Here is a 16,634-nt window from a genome sequence, read left to right as displayed (position 1 = left end):
CAGGTCCCCAGGCCAGACTCAATGTGCAGTGCAGGGGGACCCTGGGAATGAAGGCCACTCCAGAAAGTGGCACTGCGGGGGTGCTTTTCATGGTCAGGCTTCAGCAGGCTGTCAGGGAAGCATTGTGGCCCAGGGCAGTTCACAGACACCGCTTTTACGGGTAACCTTCCAAGATTGGTGACACAGCCAACTAACTCCCTGGGGACTGAGGGGAGCTGACTGAGTGATCTGAATCTCTCTGATCCTTGTCTCTTCCTGCTGTTGTCTCAGAGGCGTTGGGAAATGGCCAGCACTCTCCAATGAGAGGGGCAACAGCCCAGGGGCTGTGCGGGCACTGGGGCCGGGGGCCGTGGCCACCTTTGTGCACAGGCTGATGGCCGCGGCCACTGTTGCCGTTAGCAACCTCCCCATCAGCGCAGAGCTCTAATCGGCAGCCAGCAGTGAGGCTCTGACGTTGGTGGGTGCTGTGGGTGTGGAACAGCAGCTGTGTTTCTTCTTGCCTCAACAGCTTTCCCAGTCCTTGCCCCTCCCCACCCCCGAACAGCGGCTTTTTCAGACATTTTTGCAGCGAATGCAAATCCTGTTTGTTCCAAATGGGCAGTCTCAGCCTGGAACAAACGTCAGCGTTGCCCCCAAACTTGGGCGTGTTTCTGTCTCCCCAGGATGCCTGAGTCAGCGTGGCAAGGGCGTGTCTGTCTGCAGTCTGGCACTGTGCCCTAGCTCCCTGGAGAAACCTGCTCTCCTGGACATTTACCCACAGCTGGGTGTGCCCAGTTCTCTTTGTATTTTGCCAGATGCCAGTGCCTGGCCCCTCTGCTGCAAAATCTCCTCAAATTAGTTCTTTCAAGCTATATGTCCCAGTGTTCCAGAGACTGATGGAGTCAGGATGAGACTCAGTTAATGTTTGATAGTGCCACAGACATAGGTAGGAAACTGGTTACTTGGATACTAGTGCCTTAGTTGGTGCTGAGGCCCAGGTCACTAAGGAATCCAGCAGCCATCAGCTCCTGTAACATCAACACAGGTGAAGCCCACCCCTGAAGAAGCCTCGCTCTCCTCTGGCGGCAGTGGACCAGATTTTCTCCTTCTGTGTCCAAGAGGAGTCTGCAGACAGTCTTCCCACTTCCCTTTGCTTTGTCCAGTGGCCTGCACCTCTTCCCCCCATCTCGCCGAAGCTCCCCAGCAGCTATCTCAGACAGACAGCTGGCCCCTGGGGTATAGGGTTAAGCCACTCTGCTCCCAAACCCATCTCTCCTGAGAGCCCCTCACCATCCAGACGCTGGCCTGCCATCCATGGGGCTGCTCGCCAGCCGCCCGGAGTTTGCCTTTTCTTCCCACCCCTGCACTTCCTGTTCGGCACAACCTCTCCTTTCTCCTCTGGGGGAGCTGTCTGTGTCCACCCCAAGTTCCCATCTCTTTCAACTTAGCAAACTGATTCTCTTTCTTCCCCTGCAGACACCTGTCTTCAAACTGCCTTTACAGACTGTCTAGACAGGCCCTTCTCCCCCAGAGCCTGGGGCCATGACGTCAGACACCGGGGAGAGTAATATCCTGAACTGGTGGAGTAGCTGGCTCCACTCACCCTGCCATCACCTGCTACGGTTTGGTTGCCTAAGGCATCTAGCAGTGAATCTTCTGTAGCACCAGCCCTGTTTCCAGCCCCTTTCAGTGTAGCCTGGATGTGGTCACACCACCTTAACAAACTGGCCACATGTAAGCCGGGCACATCTCACTTAGACTGGGCACCCCATCAGGTGATATTTTTTGAAGGAGTCACAGTATCAGACACACACACAAACACACAGGACTGAGGAGAGAGCTGTGTGTGGAGCCAGGCAGACCTGTGTCTTCCACCTTCCATTGTTAGCTGTGTGACTGTGGAGAGCCCTTAACTCCTGGCTCTCCTCATCTGTAAAAGAGGCTGTGAAGCTTGCAGGCGAGAATGTTTGTGGAGAACCTGGCACCTAGCACATGGCCCTTTAGGTCCCATCATCCAAACCCCAGCTTAGAAGAACTGTCCCTCGTGGGGGCTGTAACATTACCAAGGCCTTAGACACCAACCAGCCTGGAGGCCTCCACCCTTGAGATTCCGTCTACATAGGTTCCAGGCTTGTGTCATGGAACATACCACACTGCTAACGTCAAGCAGTCTGTTCTGAGGTCCATCCTTGCGCCCTGGTTCTCACCAACATTAACTTTAGGGAGAAAACTCTTGTTAGTAGAGGATTCTTTGCTAATGGGTACAGCTAAATTCACTGAGCATCTTCAGAATTTTGTGAAGACCCTGTGGTCCTGAACCAGGATATTTTGGCCTGTGGAATTGATGGTCTTCATGCAGCCCCCCCACACACACACACACCACCTGCTGGCTGATCCTGGGATTACATCTTCAAGTCAGTCCCCAGAAAAAAATTAACCCATTCTGTCCACTTTTCTTTCCCACTTCTCAACATCTGTGAAGAACATCCCCACTCCCTTGTCTACTTCCACCACCCAACCAAGCTTCCTGGCAAGGCAGTGTGCTTAAAAGCCAAGCTCACGTGACCTGCTTGACTTTGCAAGGCTCTGCCAAGTTTCCACCAAGACTAGGGTGGCTATCACCCTGGCATCAGGAGCCTGGGACTTCCCCTTGTTTGGCTTCAATCCTGTGAAGTCCTACAAGGCTCTTCTGGGGGTCTTTTCTTCCCATAATGTCCCTCCATAAGCAAACAATGTCCTTCTCTGACATGATCCCAGCAGGTGGTTCACTGATCTTGCAAATAAATCAGCAAAGGAACCAGCCTGTCCACTGCATGTGGGCCTCCTCATATTGCAGGCCTACCCTGCTCACTTGCCCCCCACTTAGGGTCTAGACACTTTTACCACCTCCCAGCCAGACACCCAAAATTTCCTCCAGGTAGCTCAAGCATCCTCCTCTAGGTTGTCTGCAGCTCCTCTGGGTGATGTCCAATGATGGACACCCCTCAGTGATGCAGAACCCGAGTTTTCCTGGAGCTGTGAGCAGAATCTCCTTCAGATACTTTCTACCAGATTCCTCTGCCAGACAGGCACAGTGCTCTCCCCCTCAGTCCACTGCCTGCTTCCAGGAAGATCAAGAGAATTGCCACCTCTTCTTGTTTCTTCCCTGGTTTATTTACCCTTGAGACCTGGGCAAGACAGGTCCTTCTGCCCCAGCCATCCACCAATCTGACCTCTGGTTCCACTGTTGGATGGGGTCATTGTCCAGCTGTTTACTGAAAATCCTTGCTACATCCAGCCCAGAAAGAGGCAGTAACTAACTCATTCAGCAACACTGCAGGCCTCAAATTCATTCATGGCAGATTTGAAGCTCGGGCCAGGCAGCCCAGGGAATGAGTGAGTCTCTGGCCAGCCATTGGGCCCCTTTGGTTCCCTGACCACCCACATGCCTAGGCCTAGCCCAGGGTCCTGTGCTGTCTACCTTTCAAATGTGCAAGGCCTTTTTCCAGGCAGAGAATCAACACTGTGGACCCTTGCCCTGAATCCACTAACATGCTGTGTGACCCCAGATCATCCCTGGACTTTCTGGAACCCAGTTTTCCGATCTCTGGTAGGACTGGCTGATGGAGTCATTCCCTAAGACCTCTTCTCGGCCTCCAGAAGTCTCAAGAATGTCTTCTTGCCTCCTGTGGGGTCTCCATCTGTCTCTGCCACCTCCAGCTTTCTCCGGTGGGACTTGCTTTCCTAATAAGGCCTTCATTCCTGACTCTACCTACATTCCTCCCGCCCTTAGGCACAGCAGCAAGTAAAAGGTCCCAGGGGAAATGCCTAATCTCTTACGAATTCCAGAGCAAAGACTTCTACAACCATGCTCATGCTTCAGGCACACCACGTGCAGGACTGACCTTAAGCTAGGAGACAGCCCCTCTGACTTCCCTGCTATCTTGTGAACTTGATCTCCAAGTCAGAATCCCTGGAGTAGTTTTCTAAGCACTGTCGTTACTTCTGAACACGGAGATAGATATAAGGCTAGGTAAAGTGTCCCCCGGGGTCTTTCTTCACCAAGTTGTGAGATCTTTGTAAGGCTCCTAGTGGGAATTACCAGACCCTTCCACTAAGGAACACTGTTGACCTCAGCCCTGCCCCTGACTTCTGCCTTTGCCTTCGATGGAGGCACCTTCTCACCTTCCCCTTCAAGCTCTGCGCGATTCAGGATGAACCTGAGCTGCCCTGACAGGCTTTACCTGTTCACCATAGTGCCCCTGTTCCTGTCTGGTGCCTCAGGATATCCCAACAGAAAACAGCAGAGGAAGTAGCGGGTAGGGTCTTGCCTGCCAGCAAGCGGCTAAGATTCCCCGTTAAGGAGTAGTCCCTGAGGCATCCCGATTGGAGATGGTCCTCCCACCGATCCCACAGGCACTGGCCACAACAGCTCAGCAGAGGCAGGAGATGGGTCTGGAGGAGTTAGGATCATAACAGCCAACATTTGCAGATGCTATCTTACTCTGAAGGGCTTCAAGTGACCCATAACGTGGACACAAATACCGCCCCACAAGCAGACAGTATCAGGTAGGCTTTAGTGACTTGCTGGGTCCTCTCCTGTTCCTTAGATGGCCACCCAGGGACTTAACCTCAGGTCTGTCTGACCCAACACATGGGCTTTGGGCACTAGAAAGGGGGTAGGTGTACAGTGGGGCATGGCTTGATGGAGAAGGGGTGGGCTATTATGGAAGGGGTATTTCTTTTCCCTCTTCCATCCTGCCCTAGTCCTCCAAAAATTGGCCAGACTTCCTTGGGAGCTGAAGAGAAGGAAAGTCCCCAGAGCCTCTCCATCCTCTCCACCCTCTCCCGCATCCATCTTCCTTCCAGCCAATCTTCTTCCTCTGTGTATCTCCCGGGTCCAGGAGGAAACTGAGGACACCCAAAGCCAAAGCCCTCCACCCACCCCCCTCATTTTGGTTCCTCCCTCTCAGGTCTTGACCTTTGTGTGGGGTGAGAGGCAGGATTCACTGAAACCCACTCCAAAAGCAAGACCAGAGAAGAAATCTTTGCATATACTGGAAACCCCCCATGCTTCAAAGCTAACTCATAACCCAGCCAAGTATGTTCGGAACACCCCAGCTCCAGCCTTGGCTAGTTTCTGCCCTGGCTGCAGCAGGGAAAAGTCAGCCCTAGCTGAATCTACCTTGCTTTTCCAAGACCCATTTCTGAAAGGGTGAAAAGGGGTGGGATTAAAGACATAGGAAGCAAATGCAAGAGGGCAGAGGCTGGGAGAGGGCCAGCGAACGTAGCCTGGAACAGGCTGTGGCTCCCCTCCCTGTGCCTATAAGGAAGTGTGAGGTATCATGCTGACACATTTGCCCTCTGGACAGAGACCCCTCTCCAAGAGGATAAGAAAGGCCCTGTAGACTTGAGTCTGGGGCTGAGAGGTAGATCATGGAAAAGAGGCTTCCCTTTCTGTGTTGGCGACCACGTCCAGAAGTCTCTATATCCAAGGTAGGCTGCACAGGGGCCCCAGGGCTCCAAACTGAAGTTTCAGGTCCCATCCCTGCCATTCCTGCTCTTTCTCCTCACTAGAAAATAACGGTGCCGACATGTCAGGGCCTTCAGAGCCTTGGGGCCGATGCTGGCACATGGCACACACTCGGATATATGAATCCTTCAGCATACGCAGAGAAGAGTGGCCTGGCCACAACCCTCAAGGGATTCTAACAAAGCAAAGGAAATGGAATAAAATGCAGGCCTGCCCAATTGCGGAGCATATTCTCCTAATTACTTTGTATACCCATTAGCTATATGACATCCCCAAAGTCATTAACCTCTGAGCATCGTTTTTCTCATTATCTATAAAAATGTTTGGTCAGTGGTTTCCAAGTGCTTCCAGCCAGGTTTCCCTTTCTTTGAATGAACCTTCCCAGACCCCTGCTGAAGAGCTTGTTTATTGAACAGTACTAATGTGATGGGTACACACACAGCTTCTTCTCACAGAATCTTCTCACCACTGCCTTTGAACTTCCCCCAACCTGGCACTTCATAGCGCCACCTCAGGCTAAGCCCAGTCATTGCAGCTGTTAAAAGTACCCAGCTTCAGCAGAAAGCTTTGGTCTTCTATGTCCAGTGTGGTACCCAAACCCTCCACCTTCTGCTTCAGGTCAGGAAAAGGCTAAGCTCCCAATGAAAGGAACATGGCCTTCTCTCTCCTAACTCCTCCCAGCTCCTTCCCAGTGTTCTTCTGAGCCTCCAGTCAGTTGCTGGCATAGGGCAGATAGAGTGGACTCTAGAGAGATCCCTTTGCTGCTTGGGTAACTCTGGTCCTCCAGGGTTGCATGTCCCTGGCCTTGACTCCTCAGGCTTCCATATATGCCTGCTGTGGACACCTTCCCACCTGTGGATAGCGGCAGTCAGCCACTGGGATGAGACACTAGCCCCATGGCCCAAGTGAAACTTTCTTCAGTATCTATCCAGAAGACCCTCCTGTTGGTCTTGCCTCACTTGGCAATGGAAGGCTAGCTGCCCCCACATTCGGCTGCCTCAAGTACAAGAGCAGGTCAAAGAGGCCCTGTGTGAGATGTCCAGCTAGGAAACGGGATGGCCCTTCTCTTTTCATCCACACTGATACCTACAGCAAGGAGCTGTTCCCCACACTTGCCTTGGTCTGCAGGGACCCTGCACAGAGGTAAACACCACAGCACTTCTACAAGACAAGCAACCGGGGATGGCTAGGAACCCCTGCCCTATTTAACAAGTTCCCACCAGGTGATAGGAGAGGACTTGCCAGAGCCAGAAGAGACTCCATTTGTTTGATAAGGTGAGGGGATCGCATCTCACCTTAATAGCTAAGATCCAGCGTAGTACAAGGTGAGGGAGACCTAGGGTTTCGGTTACAACGTGAAGGTTACAGAAGAGTATCCGCTCAACACTCGCATCCAGGTGACTTGTAATGTGTCCACACAGCGGGCTCTTTCTGGAGACAAGGTATTTGCAGAGAGACACCCCCCCTCCCCTCGTGTCTCCTAGTTGGAAATATCTGGAGGAAGCAAGGTTGGCATCTGGATCAGGCCTTAGAGAGCTCAGCCACAGTCCTGAAACCCACCTAGGACGTGTTAATCACCAGACCCTTCCATCTCCTCTAACAACGCTCTTTTGCCAGTTAAGACAGAGATGGGGTTGCTCTACTGTGAAGTCAGGGAAAATAGAGCCAGAGACCAGGAAAACGAGTAGGTACCCATCGCAAGCAAGCATTATAGAAGAGCCAGAGTGGGTCCAGCAGCTTGTGCAGAAGAGAAGTGGGCCCAGGTGAAAAAGCTACCCCTGGCCTGAATCCTCATGAAGGCATGCTCCTCTCTTGTGCCCCTGAGCAGGGGGAAGAAAGAGGAACATGGCCTCAAGACCTGCAGCCACCCCCCCGGCCAGGACACCACAAGGAAGAGCAGGAGATATCTGCTGGGGATGAGAGGCCTGCCACAGAGCCCCTCTTTAAGGTCCTGGACACGCCCCTGAGTGAGGGGGATGAGCCCACGACGCTGCCAGCCCAGCGGGACCTCGGGCACACTGTGCAGATGGAGGGCTACTTGGGCAGAAAGCATGACCTGGAGGGACCCAGCAAAAAGGCCTCTAACAGGTGTGTTGGGGAAGGGCCACTGGGGAGGCTGAGCAGCTCCAGGGCTCAGTCCGCCAGCAGAGCTTTGATGACGTAGGTGTACCTGAGCCTTTGACTATTCCTGGTATTACTTGGCATGATAGGAAACAGCTATCTTGATTTGGGTTCTGAGTTCAAATACTGTGACTTCATCAAAGATGCCCCTAATCCCTGTTAGGTTCCCCATTTGTAAAATGGAATGAGGATGGATGATGCTAACAGCTGGTCTTTTCAGAATGGATGCTGTGCCTGGCACACAGCGGGCTCATGGTGAGCGCTGGCCAGTTACCCCAGGGGTGGGCAACAGGAAGTCTTGGTGCTGACAACATGGTCTTTTTTTTTACCCACCTGGATTTCACTTTCCCTGCTGTAATATGGGAGATGATTGGGGAACATGAATAACCCGGGTGCCTGCTGCAGGCCCCTTCAGTACTGATGCAAAGATGACATCCTTTCATGCCATGGAGCCAGTCACATTCTGCCCCTGCCGGGGGTCCCCGGGGCCTTTTCCTTTTGAGCAGTGCAGGGTCTGAGCCAGCAGCCTGGGGCAGAAGAGAAGTAGGCTCAGGTGGAGAGCACCAAAGAAAAAGAAATGGGCCAGCACTAGGAGGTGGAAGCCAGTGGTATCTCCAGTCCCCTAGCGGACTCAGCAGAGCTATTTCAAATTTAAAAAAGGAACAACCTTGTGGGGACTCAACCGCAGAGTCCATGAGAAAGGGAAGAAACTAACATTTATTGGGCACCTCCTGTATGCTTGGCATTCTTGTAGGACTGGTCAGATCTATTTATCTACAATGGAACACTGCACTTTCCATTCCCCAGATGGGGAAGTAGCACCTCAGAGAGGTTAAGTCATGCTCAGGGCAGGACTGTCACTTAGCCACTGCCTTACTGCAGGCGGAAGGACCCCAGGTGGCCAGAGACCAGGGCTTCGTCAACAGGGCTCTGCAACCACTGTCTCAATCAGGTTCTCTTTGGCCAGTACTTCTTCCCTCTGTGCCCTCCAAGTTCCCCACCTGCCTTCAAAACACAGACAGACAGAGGGAGGAGGGCCAGATGCAGGAGAAGCCGAGAGCTTCTCAGTGCTCCTTACCATAAAAATGCAGCAACATGCCCCCCTTTGTCAGTACAGAAGCTCGGGCAAGCCCACTGCGAGCTCAGGAGCACCCTGTTCTCCAGACACAAGCATAGAGATGAGCCTAGACTTGCAGAAATCTGGTGTTTGAGGGGTTTTTGTTCTTTTCTTTTTTTCTTAATGATAGAACAGAAGAATCAGGCGTGTGTCTATAATATCAGCTTCAAGACCAGTCTAGGCTACATACTTGAGATCCTGGCTAAAAAAAAAAAAAAAAAAAAAGTACAAACAACAGAAAAGGGGCTAAGGTAGTAGTATGCTGAGTATACCATATGTATGTAAAATCAAAACAAAAAGCATTGTTTAATTCTGCTCACTGACGTATCAAATGTGCAAAGAATAAAGAGTTTGAAATTCTTCTTCGAGAAACAATCAGAATCAGCATTCACCTAGCTTGTGGAAGACCCTGGGTTTAGTCCCTAGCACTGTACAACTTAAATAACTAAATAAACAGTGGCTAGGGATGTAACTCTTAAGCAGAGCATTTGTCTAGCATGTTCAAGACCCTGAGTTCTAACTCCAGCATCAAAAGGGGGGGGGGACACCTTGGAGAGATGGCTAGCAGTTAAGAACTCAAGATTTTTCCTAGCGCCTACATCAGTGGCTCACAACCACCTGTAACTCTACTCCAGGGGATCTGGTGCCCTCTTCTGGCCTCCAGGGGAACCTGTACTCGTGAACACATACCACAATCAGACATGCAAACATACATGTAAGTGGCACTTGCCTTTAAGGCAAAGGCAGTGTAGTGTATCTTTGTGGGTTCAAAGCAACATTGGTCTTTGTAGTGAGTTCTAGGCCAGCCAGGACTACAGAGTAAGATCTTGACGGAAAAAAAAAAAAAAAGAAAGAAAGAAAGAAAGAAAAAAAATTAAAAAACAATCTTAAAAAAACAAACTAGAATTATTAGCAACAAATTGCACATAGGAATGTCCAGGGCTGAGGGTAGGCCTATAGCTCAGTAGTAGAGCACTTGCCTAGCACTTGCCTGTGGCCCTGGGTTCAACCCCAGAACCACAAAATAGGAAAGCAATTGCCCATTGTGATAAAGGAACATTCTCAATAAATGTAGTTTCTTAGGCTTTAAAAAAGAAAAAGAAATATTCATCACATTACTATTAAATTGTAGATAACTTTCACACTATTATAAGATCTGCCAATAATAGGATACCATACAGCTACACAAAATTATTTTTAAATATTATTGAGATTATGAAGAAATACCCATGGCATAGTGCTATGCTTAAAAGCTGAATATAAAATTGAATATGGAAGGCTGGGCATGTAGCTCAGTGATAGATGTTCAGGGCTCAATTCCCAGCAGGGAGAGAGACAGAGACAGAGAGAACAATATACAATATAATTTTAGTTATCTCTGTGAGTAGATCTGGTAGTGATATTACATGCAGATGGTTTCTAATCTCTCTTTTTTAAACAACAGAATCGGTTACTATTTATCCAGCCCCCCCCCCAAAAAAAAAATGGTGCAGTACCAACAAGCTTCAAGGCTATACAGGTGACATGCCTGTCCACATTGTTGCAGGTCCTGGAACAACCTGTACTGTGTGCTCAGGAACAGTCAGCTGACCTTCTACAAGGATGCTAAAAACCTGGCCCTTGGGGTGCCCTACCATGGAGAGGAGCCCCTGGCCCTGAGGCATGCTATCTGCGAGATTGCTGCCAACTATAAGAAGAAGAAGCATGTATTTAAGCTGAGGTGAGCTTTGCCACCCGGCACCTCTGCCTGAGCTGTATGCCTTTTGAACCTTTATGCTGATGGCTTGATTGGGTACTCATGGCCAAGTAGAGACCTACCTTACCCCAGCTCCAAGCTAGTGCTGTTCCTTGGGTGTTTTTAAGTTAAAAGAGTCATGGTCTCATAGACTTTTAGCTTTCTTGGATGTCCTGCTGCCCTAGAGGGGCATGGATATCCTCCTACCCAGAGGCTGTAGGATAGTGGCTAGCTCTGGGCCCAGGCAAAGACTTCCAGAGATAGTACCTGGACGCAAAACCCTTTGTCTTCCTAGGTTAAGCAATGGCAGTGAGTGGCTCTTCCATGGCAAGGATGAGGTAAGTATAGGTGGCCTAACTCCAAAAGGCTAACTGTGCGGGTGGGTGGAAATCTGACACTTGATCCCGGGGCGTTCCCTCAGAACGGAGGGAGCAGCCGGAAGCACATCCACCCCTTCACGGCCTTAGGAGAGCTGTGTACTTCTAGACTCCCTGCCGTTTCCACCCTATAGGAGGAGATGTTGTCGTGGCTCCAGGGCATGAGCACTGCCATCAACGAGTCCCAGAGCATCCGTGTCAAGGCACAGAGCCTGCCTCTACCTTCCCTCGCTGCTCCGGATGCCAGTCTCGGCAAAAAGGACAAGGAGAAGAGGTTTAGCTTCTTTCCCAAAAAGAAGTAGCAGCTGGAGGCCCCCCTATGGGTGGGGCCAGCCAGGCAGCACTGTGGTGTGCATCGGGTCATGCAAGGACCAGGAGCCCATGGCCTGGACCTCTGCAGTGGCCAGTCCTCCTCCTGCCTGCCTGCCACTGCCTGCAGCCTGCCTGCTGGGCCAGCCCCAGGGCCCACACTGCACTGCAATTGCTGCCTTGCCTGCCTGGCCTCCCTGGCCTTCCCGATGCCTGCCAACAGCCCTCTCCACCTCCCCCACCCCATGTAGCTGGCTGGGCTCCAGGGACAGGAGGTCCAGCTCCTTTGGGGCTAGAAACGGTTCTGGGTTCTGTGAGGCACATACGCTCCTCTTTCTGCCCCCAACAAGCTGGGAAGCCTGATGGGGTTCCTCCAGCACTGCCCACGACCACAGCAACTCCCTCTTGGGGGTCACTGACTACAGTCAGCCAGGGAAAGGAAAGGGGATATTGGCAATGGCTGTCCTGCCCCTAAGGGGCAGGAGGAAGGGCCTTCTGAGTCCCAGCTCTGGGCAAGGGGCTGGTGGGGCTCCAAGGGGACAATAAGGGATGTCAAGCTTTGAGTACTGCCAGCCTCCTCCCCACTGGGCTCCCTCAGAAATGGGACTCTCTCCTCAGGGCTAGTATGTCCCTTCTTTTCTCCTTCTCATACCCCTAGGAGTTTTGGTGAGTTCTGAGTGAAGGAGCCTCCTGCTCTTCCTCCTTATGGCACCCTTTGCCGCTCCTAGGATCAGGAGAGCATTAGGACCAGAAGCCCTCACACCGCTCCTTTGGAAACCCTGGCTAGAGCCTATTAGGGCTCAGGCCTCTGCCGCAGGAGGGACAAACAGGTCCCAGCCCTGCTTAAGGCTCTGCCTCTGTGCTGCGGCTCTTCCCACTCCCAGTTGCAACCAAACCAGCAATATGTGGCCAGGGCTGGTGCCAGATACAAGCTGAATGTCCAGTTCCTGCAGTAAAGAATCTCAAAGCTGAATGCCAACTGCCCCCCCCCGCCCCATCCCACCCCCTGCAGCTGGTACCAGACCAGTGGCTGGACATAGAGCTCTGTTTATTACCTACGGGTGACAAATGCAGGCATGTGATACAATTACCCCTGGAACACAGGGATGGATGCTGGGGACATAGTCATAAAGGTGTGACCCCTTTTGATTGGCTTCTGCAAGCCTAGTCGTAGATTCTGGGGGTCACATGGTATAGAGATCACCAAACATCTACTACCCCTCTCCAAGCATCAAAAGGGGCTCCGCAGCCTATCCCTAGGGAGTGCTTTCCCATGCCTGTGGAAGAACAGGACCACTGGTCCTGAAGACGTTCTCTGCTACGCACCCAGAAGCAACACAGCTCCCGCCCAGCGTGGCAGCTGAAGTCAGGTAGAGCTGAGGTAACAGGCATTTTCATCTAGGAGACTATCCATGTCCCCAGGGCTCCCAGCCAGTTTCCACTGCCTTCCCTGTGGGTAAGGCTCAGTGGTAAGCATCCAGTTACTGGGCCTCCCCAGAACGCCTCATTGTTGACCAGGCAGGTATAACTCAGAGATCAGTTGCACCTTGTGACCACCCCACCCCCAACATGTGAGTATGAATGCAACTCCAGTAGACAGCAACCACTGAAGGAAGACCTTGGCCATCGGGGCCTGATCTCCTCAACTCCGCAGCGTCTTTACTTGGCCTCAGTTTATCGGAGATCCTACAGCCTTCTTCTGTGGGGAACATAGTTAGCACCACTCACCAGCCTCTTCTTCCAGCTGGAGAAACCAAAGCAGTATGCAGGGAGGCATCTGCACCCCTGACAATAAAAACAAAAGCCATGGTGCACTGGAAGGCATGTCTATGTCTGGGACAGGAAGTGGGCTCCTTGCTGAAGCATTAGGTGGCAAGCAGCTCCCTCAAGCAGTTTCCCCGATCTGGTCTTGGGGGGGCGGGGGACCAAGGGACGAGGGTCTACATTTCCCCTCTACATGTACTCATGTAGCACCTGAGGTGAGAAATTCCAGTAATTCCACAAGGCCAAGAAAGAGAAGGCTCCAACGGAAGCGCCAGAATCTCACCCCCAAAGGATCACACAAGGCTAGTAAACGGCACGTGACCTACCATCACAAACAGCCCTCCACATGTCTCACCCACATCACCCAGGCCCCAAGCATGGAACATACTGGACCGAATCTGCAGGTGGCCAACTTTGGGGGAACTCTGCACTCCAGGGCTAGACGCTCCTGGTGCCCTAGTGAGGCTGACTTTCCTCCTGGCGTTTTCTACTTAGCCGTCTTCCTTGACAGTACTCCCGAACTGGGTTAACACAGCTCCAGCCCACACCAGCATAACAAGCTTCCTCCCCAGGGTAGATGGAGGAAGCTCTCTGGGCACGGTCAGGCAGTTCTCCTTCCCTCTCCCCTGGTCCTGGGCCTCAGCAGACAGGCTGAGGAGGAAGAGAGGGTCCTGGGACCCTCCCACCCCACCTCCACTGGTACTAACAGAAGTCTGTGTAGCCCTGCCCCAACCTCTCCTTCCTGCCCATTGGAGGGCAACAGGTCCCCTAGGCTGGTCCTGAATCTCCTTCCTCCCTCAGCAAGAGGAGGAAGGGGCCAGCAGGCCACATGGCTTGGTTCACAAGCTCAGGGAGGACGCAGGAGGAGACTGTAGAGGAGAGCAACCCTGTTGGGCACAGGTCACGCCATCTGGGGCTGGTCCTGGGGCTGGCTGGGCCTCGTCCTCCACCTGCTCAAATGTGCTTCCCCAGAAGAATCCCATTTACTAGTTTTTCTAATAAATCAGTAATACTCTGTGTAGGTTTCTGTTTCTTATTTGACTAGCCTCCTGTTCCTTTGAACTGGCCTTCAGAGGGCAGGCACCATGGAAACAGAGGGACAGCTGGATTTCAGTTTGTTCCTGAGTATTATGGGATGACGCTGTTGGTATCCAGGCCCTAGACCCATTCTGAGACCCCGAGGAAGCTTGCTCATTCATGAGTTCCATCAAGTCTTGGGCAAAGTTGTTTCTAAGCAACCACTGTTCATGCTGCTAACTACAGGGTGCAGGATCCATCCTGGGATCCATTCTCTTTCAGGGTTGTTTGGCCCAGGTGGGACACGGGACAGCCAGGTTTTAGAGGCTACCAGATAATTCCAACAGGTGCCAGTGAAAGCCAACTGTCCCTGTCCAAGGTTCCCAGGCACACCTAGAGACGGATTGTGAGGCTCACCCAAAAGACATGAGTTACAAGTGCCCAGGCTCCAGGCCTGAGTGGCATCATGGAGGTTGAGAAACTGTGACTCATCCAGTCTTCCATCTGTAGATGAGGACAGTACAGAGCTGGGTGACCCAGCTCACTGACAGCGAGGCGGGGACAAGCCCTTTGAGTCACCTATCCAGTGCTTTTACAGCTGCTACCAGGTGTCATATCCTGGGACTGGCCCACTCAGAACCAGTAGCTGTCTTCTCAGTAACTCTGCAAATGGCCACAGAAGACTCAGAGCAGCTGACAGGGCATGGGTTACTGCAATCCTGCTCTGCTCATGCTCAGGAGACCACCACTCATCTGACAGAGGGGGACCTGACAGACCAATGTTCAGATTCAATCCATCCTCCTAGGTTAGAGGATCCCCAGGTCTTAATTCTGCAGACACACTCGAGAGACTGACCTCTCTATATCAATCACCAGGGCCCTACAGTCCCCTCCTTTCTGGCCCCGGACAGAACAAACCAGACAAAGTAAGGCTGGTCTTCCATGGAGAAAAGAGCCCACCCAGATACGGCACATTCCCAGCCCTCTACAAGCAGACAACTTTGTCTTTGGGAGAAGAGCTAAGGCTCGCACGTAGGATTCCCACCCCAGAATGGACACTAGGCTGTGCGTGGACAGAGCAGTACACAGAGGCAGACATGGCCGAGGACAAAGTTCCTACCTCCCAGTCTGTACCCGACGGGACCTGTGAACGCCCTGGTGTCTCCTGCTGTTTTCCTGTGCCTGGACATTGAGTGAGCATCCCATGTCCCCTGACCCATGAATAATCCTCCCCACAGTGGTGCCCAGGAAGGAGGCCACACACAGGTTGGTTGGACGGTCAGAAGTGGTTATTGCCCCATTGGCAAAGAATGAAATGTGTGTACATCAGCAACAGCCACGGGGTCAGCAAGACAACCTTCAAGAGTACCTGAACTAAGTCCATCACGTTCTTTACAGGACACACACACACACACACACACACACACACACACATACACACACACACATATACACCACAGGATTGAAAGCAATAAATTATTGGTCTCATTCCTGCCTAGGTCCTAAGACAAGGCAGTTAAAGAGCAAAGCCTGTCCAGGCTGCTTCCTAGTTCTCTCTCCCCTTGGGTCCTCAGCCAGGCAGTGGCCAGCCAGTAAGGGAAGCCAGGACCGTGCTTGCTCTGGGCAGAGTCAGCTTAAATAAAAGATTTGGCTTCTTATCAGAGAAGTATTTACAAGTTAATTGGCTCATCTTGGCCTAAGGAAAGTTATCGTAGGACCTCCCTGGGGAGGTGAGGGCGTGTCAGCACAGGTAGCAGGTGAGTTCACACATGTTCCCCACAGCACTCTTCCAGAAGAATGGAGGAACAGCCGTAGTGAGCCAGGCTTGGTTTGGAAGCATGCCAGTCCCCAACGTGGCTGTTCTCTCCTGCAGGAGTCGGTCAACCCACTGAGTTCAAGGCTTGGAATTTCTCCCTCAGGTTCCTCACTCTACCCTGCTTGTTTGTGTCTGCTGGGTCCTTGGGACCTTCTTCCTTGGGCTGGTACTCTGCAGCCTCCTCAGAACCTTGGCTCTGTCCCTTCAAAGCTCCGAGTGAACTTGGTTCCTTCCTGCCCCCATCCTCCAGCCCCACAGTGGAGCCAGGATGGGGCCCCTTCTCCATGACAACCACTCGCTGGTTGTTCTCCAGGGTAAGGTCTGCGGTGATATACAGGGATTCATCTCCATTCAGCCTGCTTTGGGGAGGAGATTCGGGAGGTGGAGGCTGGGAGGCCTCCCCACTGCCCTGGCACCTCTTAGTGTTCAGGCTGCAGGAGCGGCCCACCTTGCCAGACACAGGAGGCTCGACTATGTTCTCAGGCAAGGAGTGGCTCCGGTTGACCAGCAGGCCGCGTGGCCAGCTGCTCTCAGCTTGGGCAGCCTTGTCGTGGGACGTATACTTGGAGCAGAGCTCTCGGACATCAGGCCAGTTGAAGGTCTCAGTGTCATAGGGGCTGAGGGGGCTCCGAGTGGAGGGCCGGGACCCGGGGGAGGTGGTTCTTGGGCTGAGTGCAGAAGGGCTGAGGGAGAATCGGCGTGGGGAGGTCTCCGCAGCAGAGGACGACTTGGAGGTGCCGTGCTCCTGAGTCATCAGCTGCTCATAGCTGAGGAGGGATAGCACAGGCCTCCTCCTGGCTGGGAAGAGAGAGAGAGAAAGTGTGAACCACGGTGAAGGAAGATGGAACCAGGAAGGGAGAGATGGGAACTAGCTTCAGCTGCATGTG

At 52.5% G+C, this 16,634-nt stretch overlaps 2 protein-coding genes across 7 annotated transcripts in view; one reads left to right on the top strand and one right to left on the bottom strand.

Annotated features, from left to right (window-relative positions):
- The window catches only part of Sptb (spectrin beta, erythrocytic), a 125,706-nt gene extending 111,775 nt beyond the window's left edge, over positions 1-13,931 (top strand). Inside the window, exons 33-36 of the mRNA XM_036206600.1 lie at positions 7,320-7,579; positions 10,276-10,449; positions 10,760-10,802; positions 10,976-13,931. Coding sequence (XP_036062493.1) covers positions 7,320-7,579; positions 10,276-10,449; positions 10,760-10,802; positions 10,976-11,143 — 645 coding nt within the window. The 3' untranslated portion in view covers positions 11,144-13,931. The remainder of the gene's footprint in view (positions 1-7,319; positions 7,580-10,275; positions 10,450-10,759; positions 10,803-10,975) is intronic.
- Positions 13,932-15,198: 1,267 nt separating this feature from the next.
- Plekhg3 (pleckstrin homology and RhoGEF domain containing G3) overlaps positions 15,199-16,634 on the bottom strand; it is a 44,805-nt gene continuing 43,369 nt past the window's right edge. For all 6 annotated transcript variants that reach the window (XM_036205937.1, XM_036205939.1, XM_036205936.1 and 3 more), the window contains one exon: positions 15,199-16,545. In XM_036205937.1, coding sequence (XP_036061830.1) covers positions 15,812-16,545 — 734 coding nt within the window. In that variant the 3' untranslated portion in view covers positions 15,199-15,811. The remainder of the gene's footprint in view (positions 16,546-16,634) is intronic.

Source organism: Onychomys torridus, chromosome 14 (genome assembly GCF_903995425.1).
Source record: "Onychomys torridus chromosome 14, mOncTor1.1, whole genome shotgun sequence".
Classification (NCBI taxonomy): domain Eukaryota; kingdom Metazoa; phylum Chordata; class Mammalia; order Rodentia; family Cricetidae; genus Onychomys; species Onychomys torridus.
Note: the sequence above shows the minus strand (reverse complement) of the source record. Positions and strands in the feature narration are given on the sequence as shown.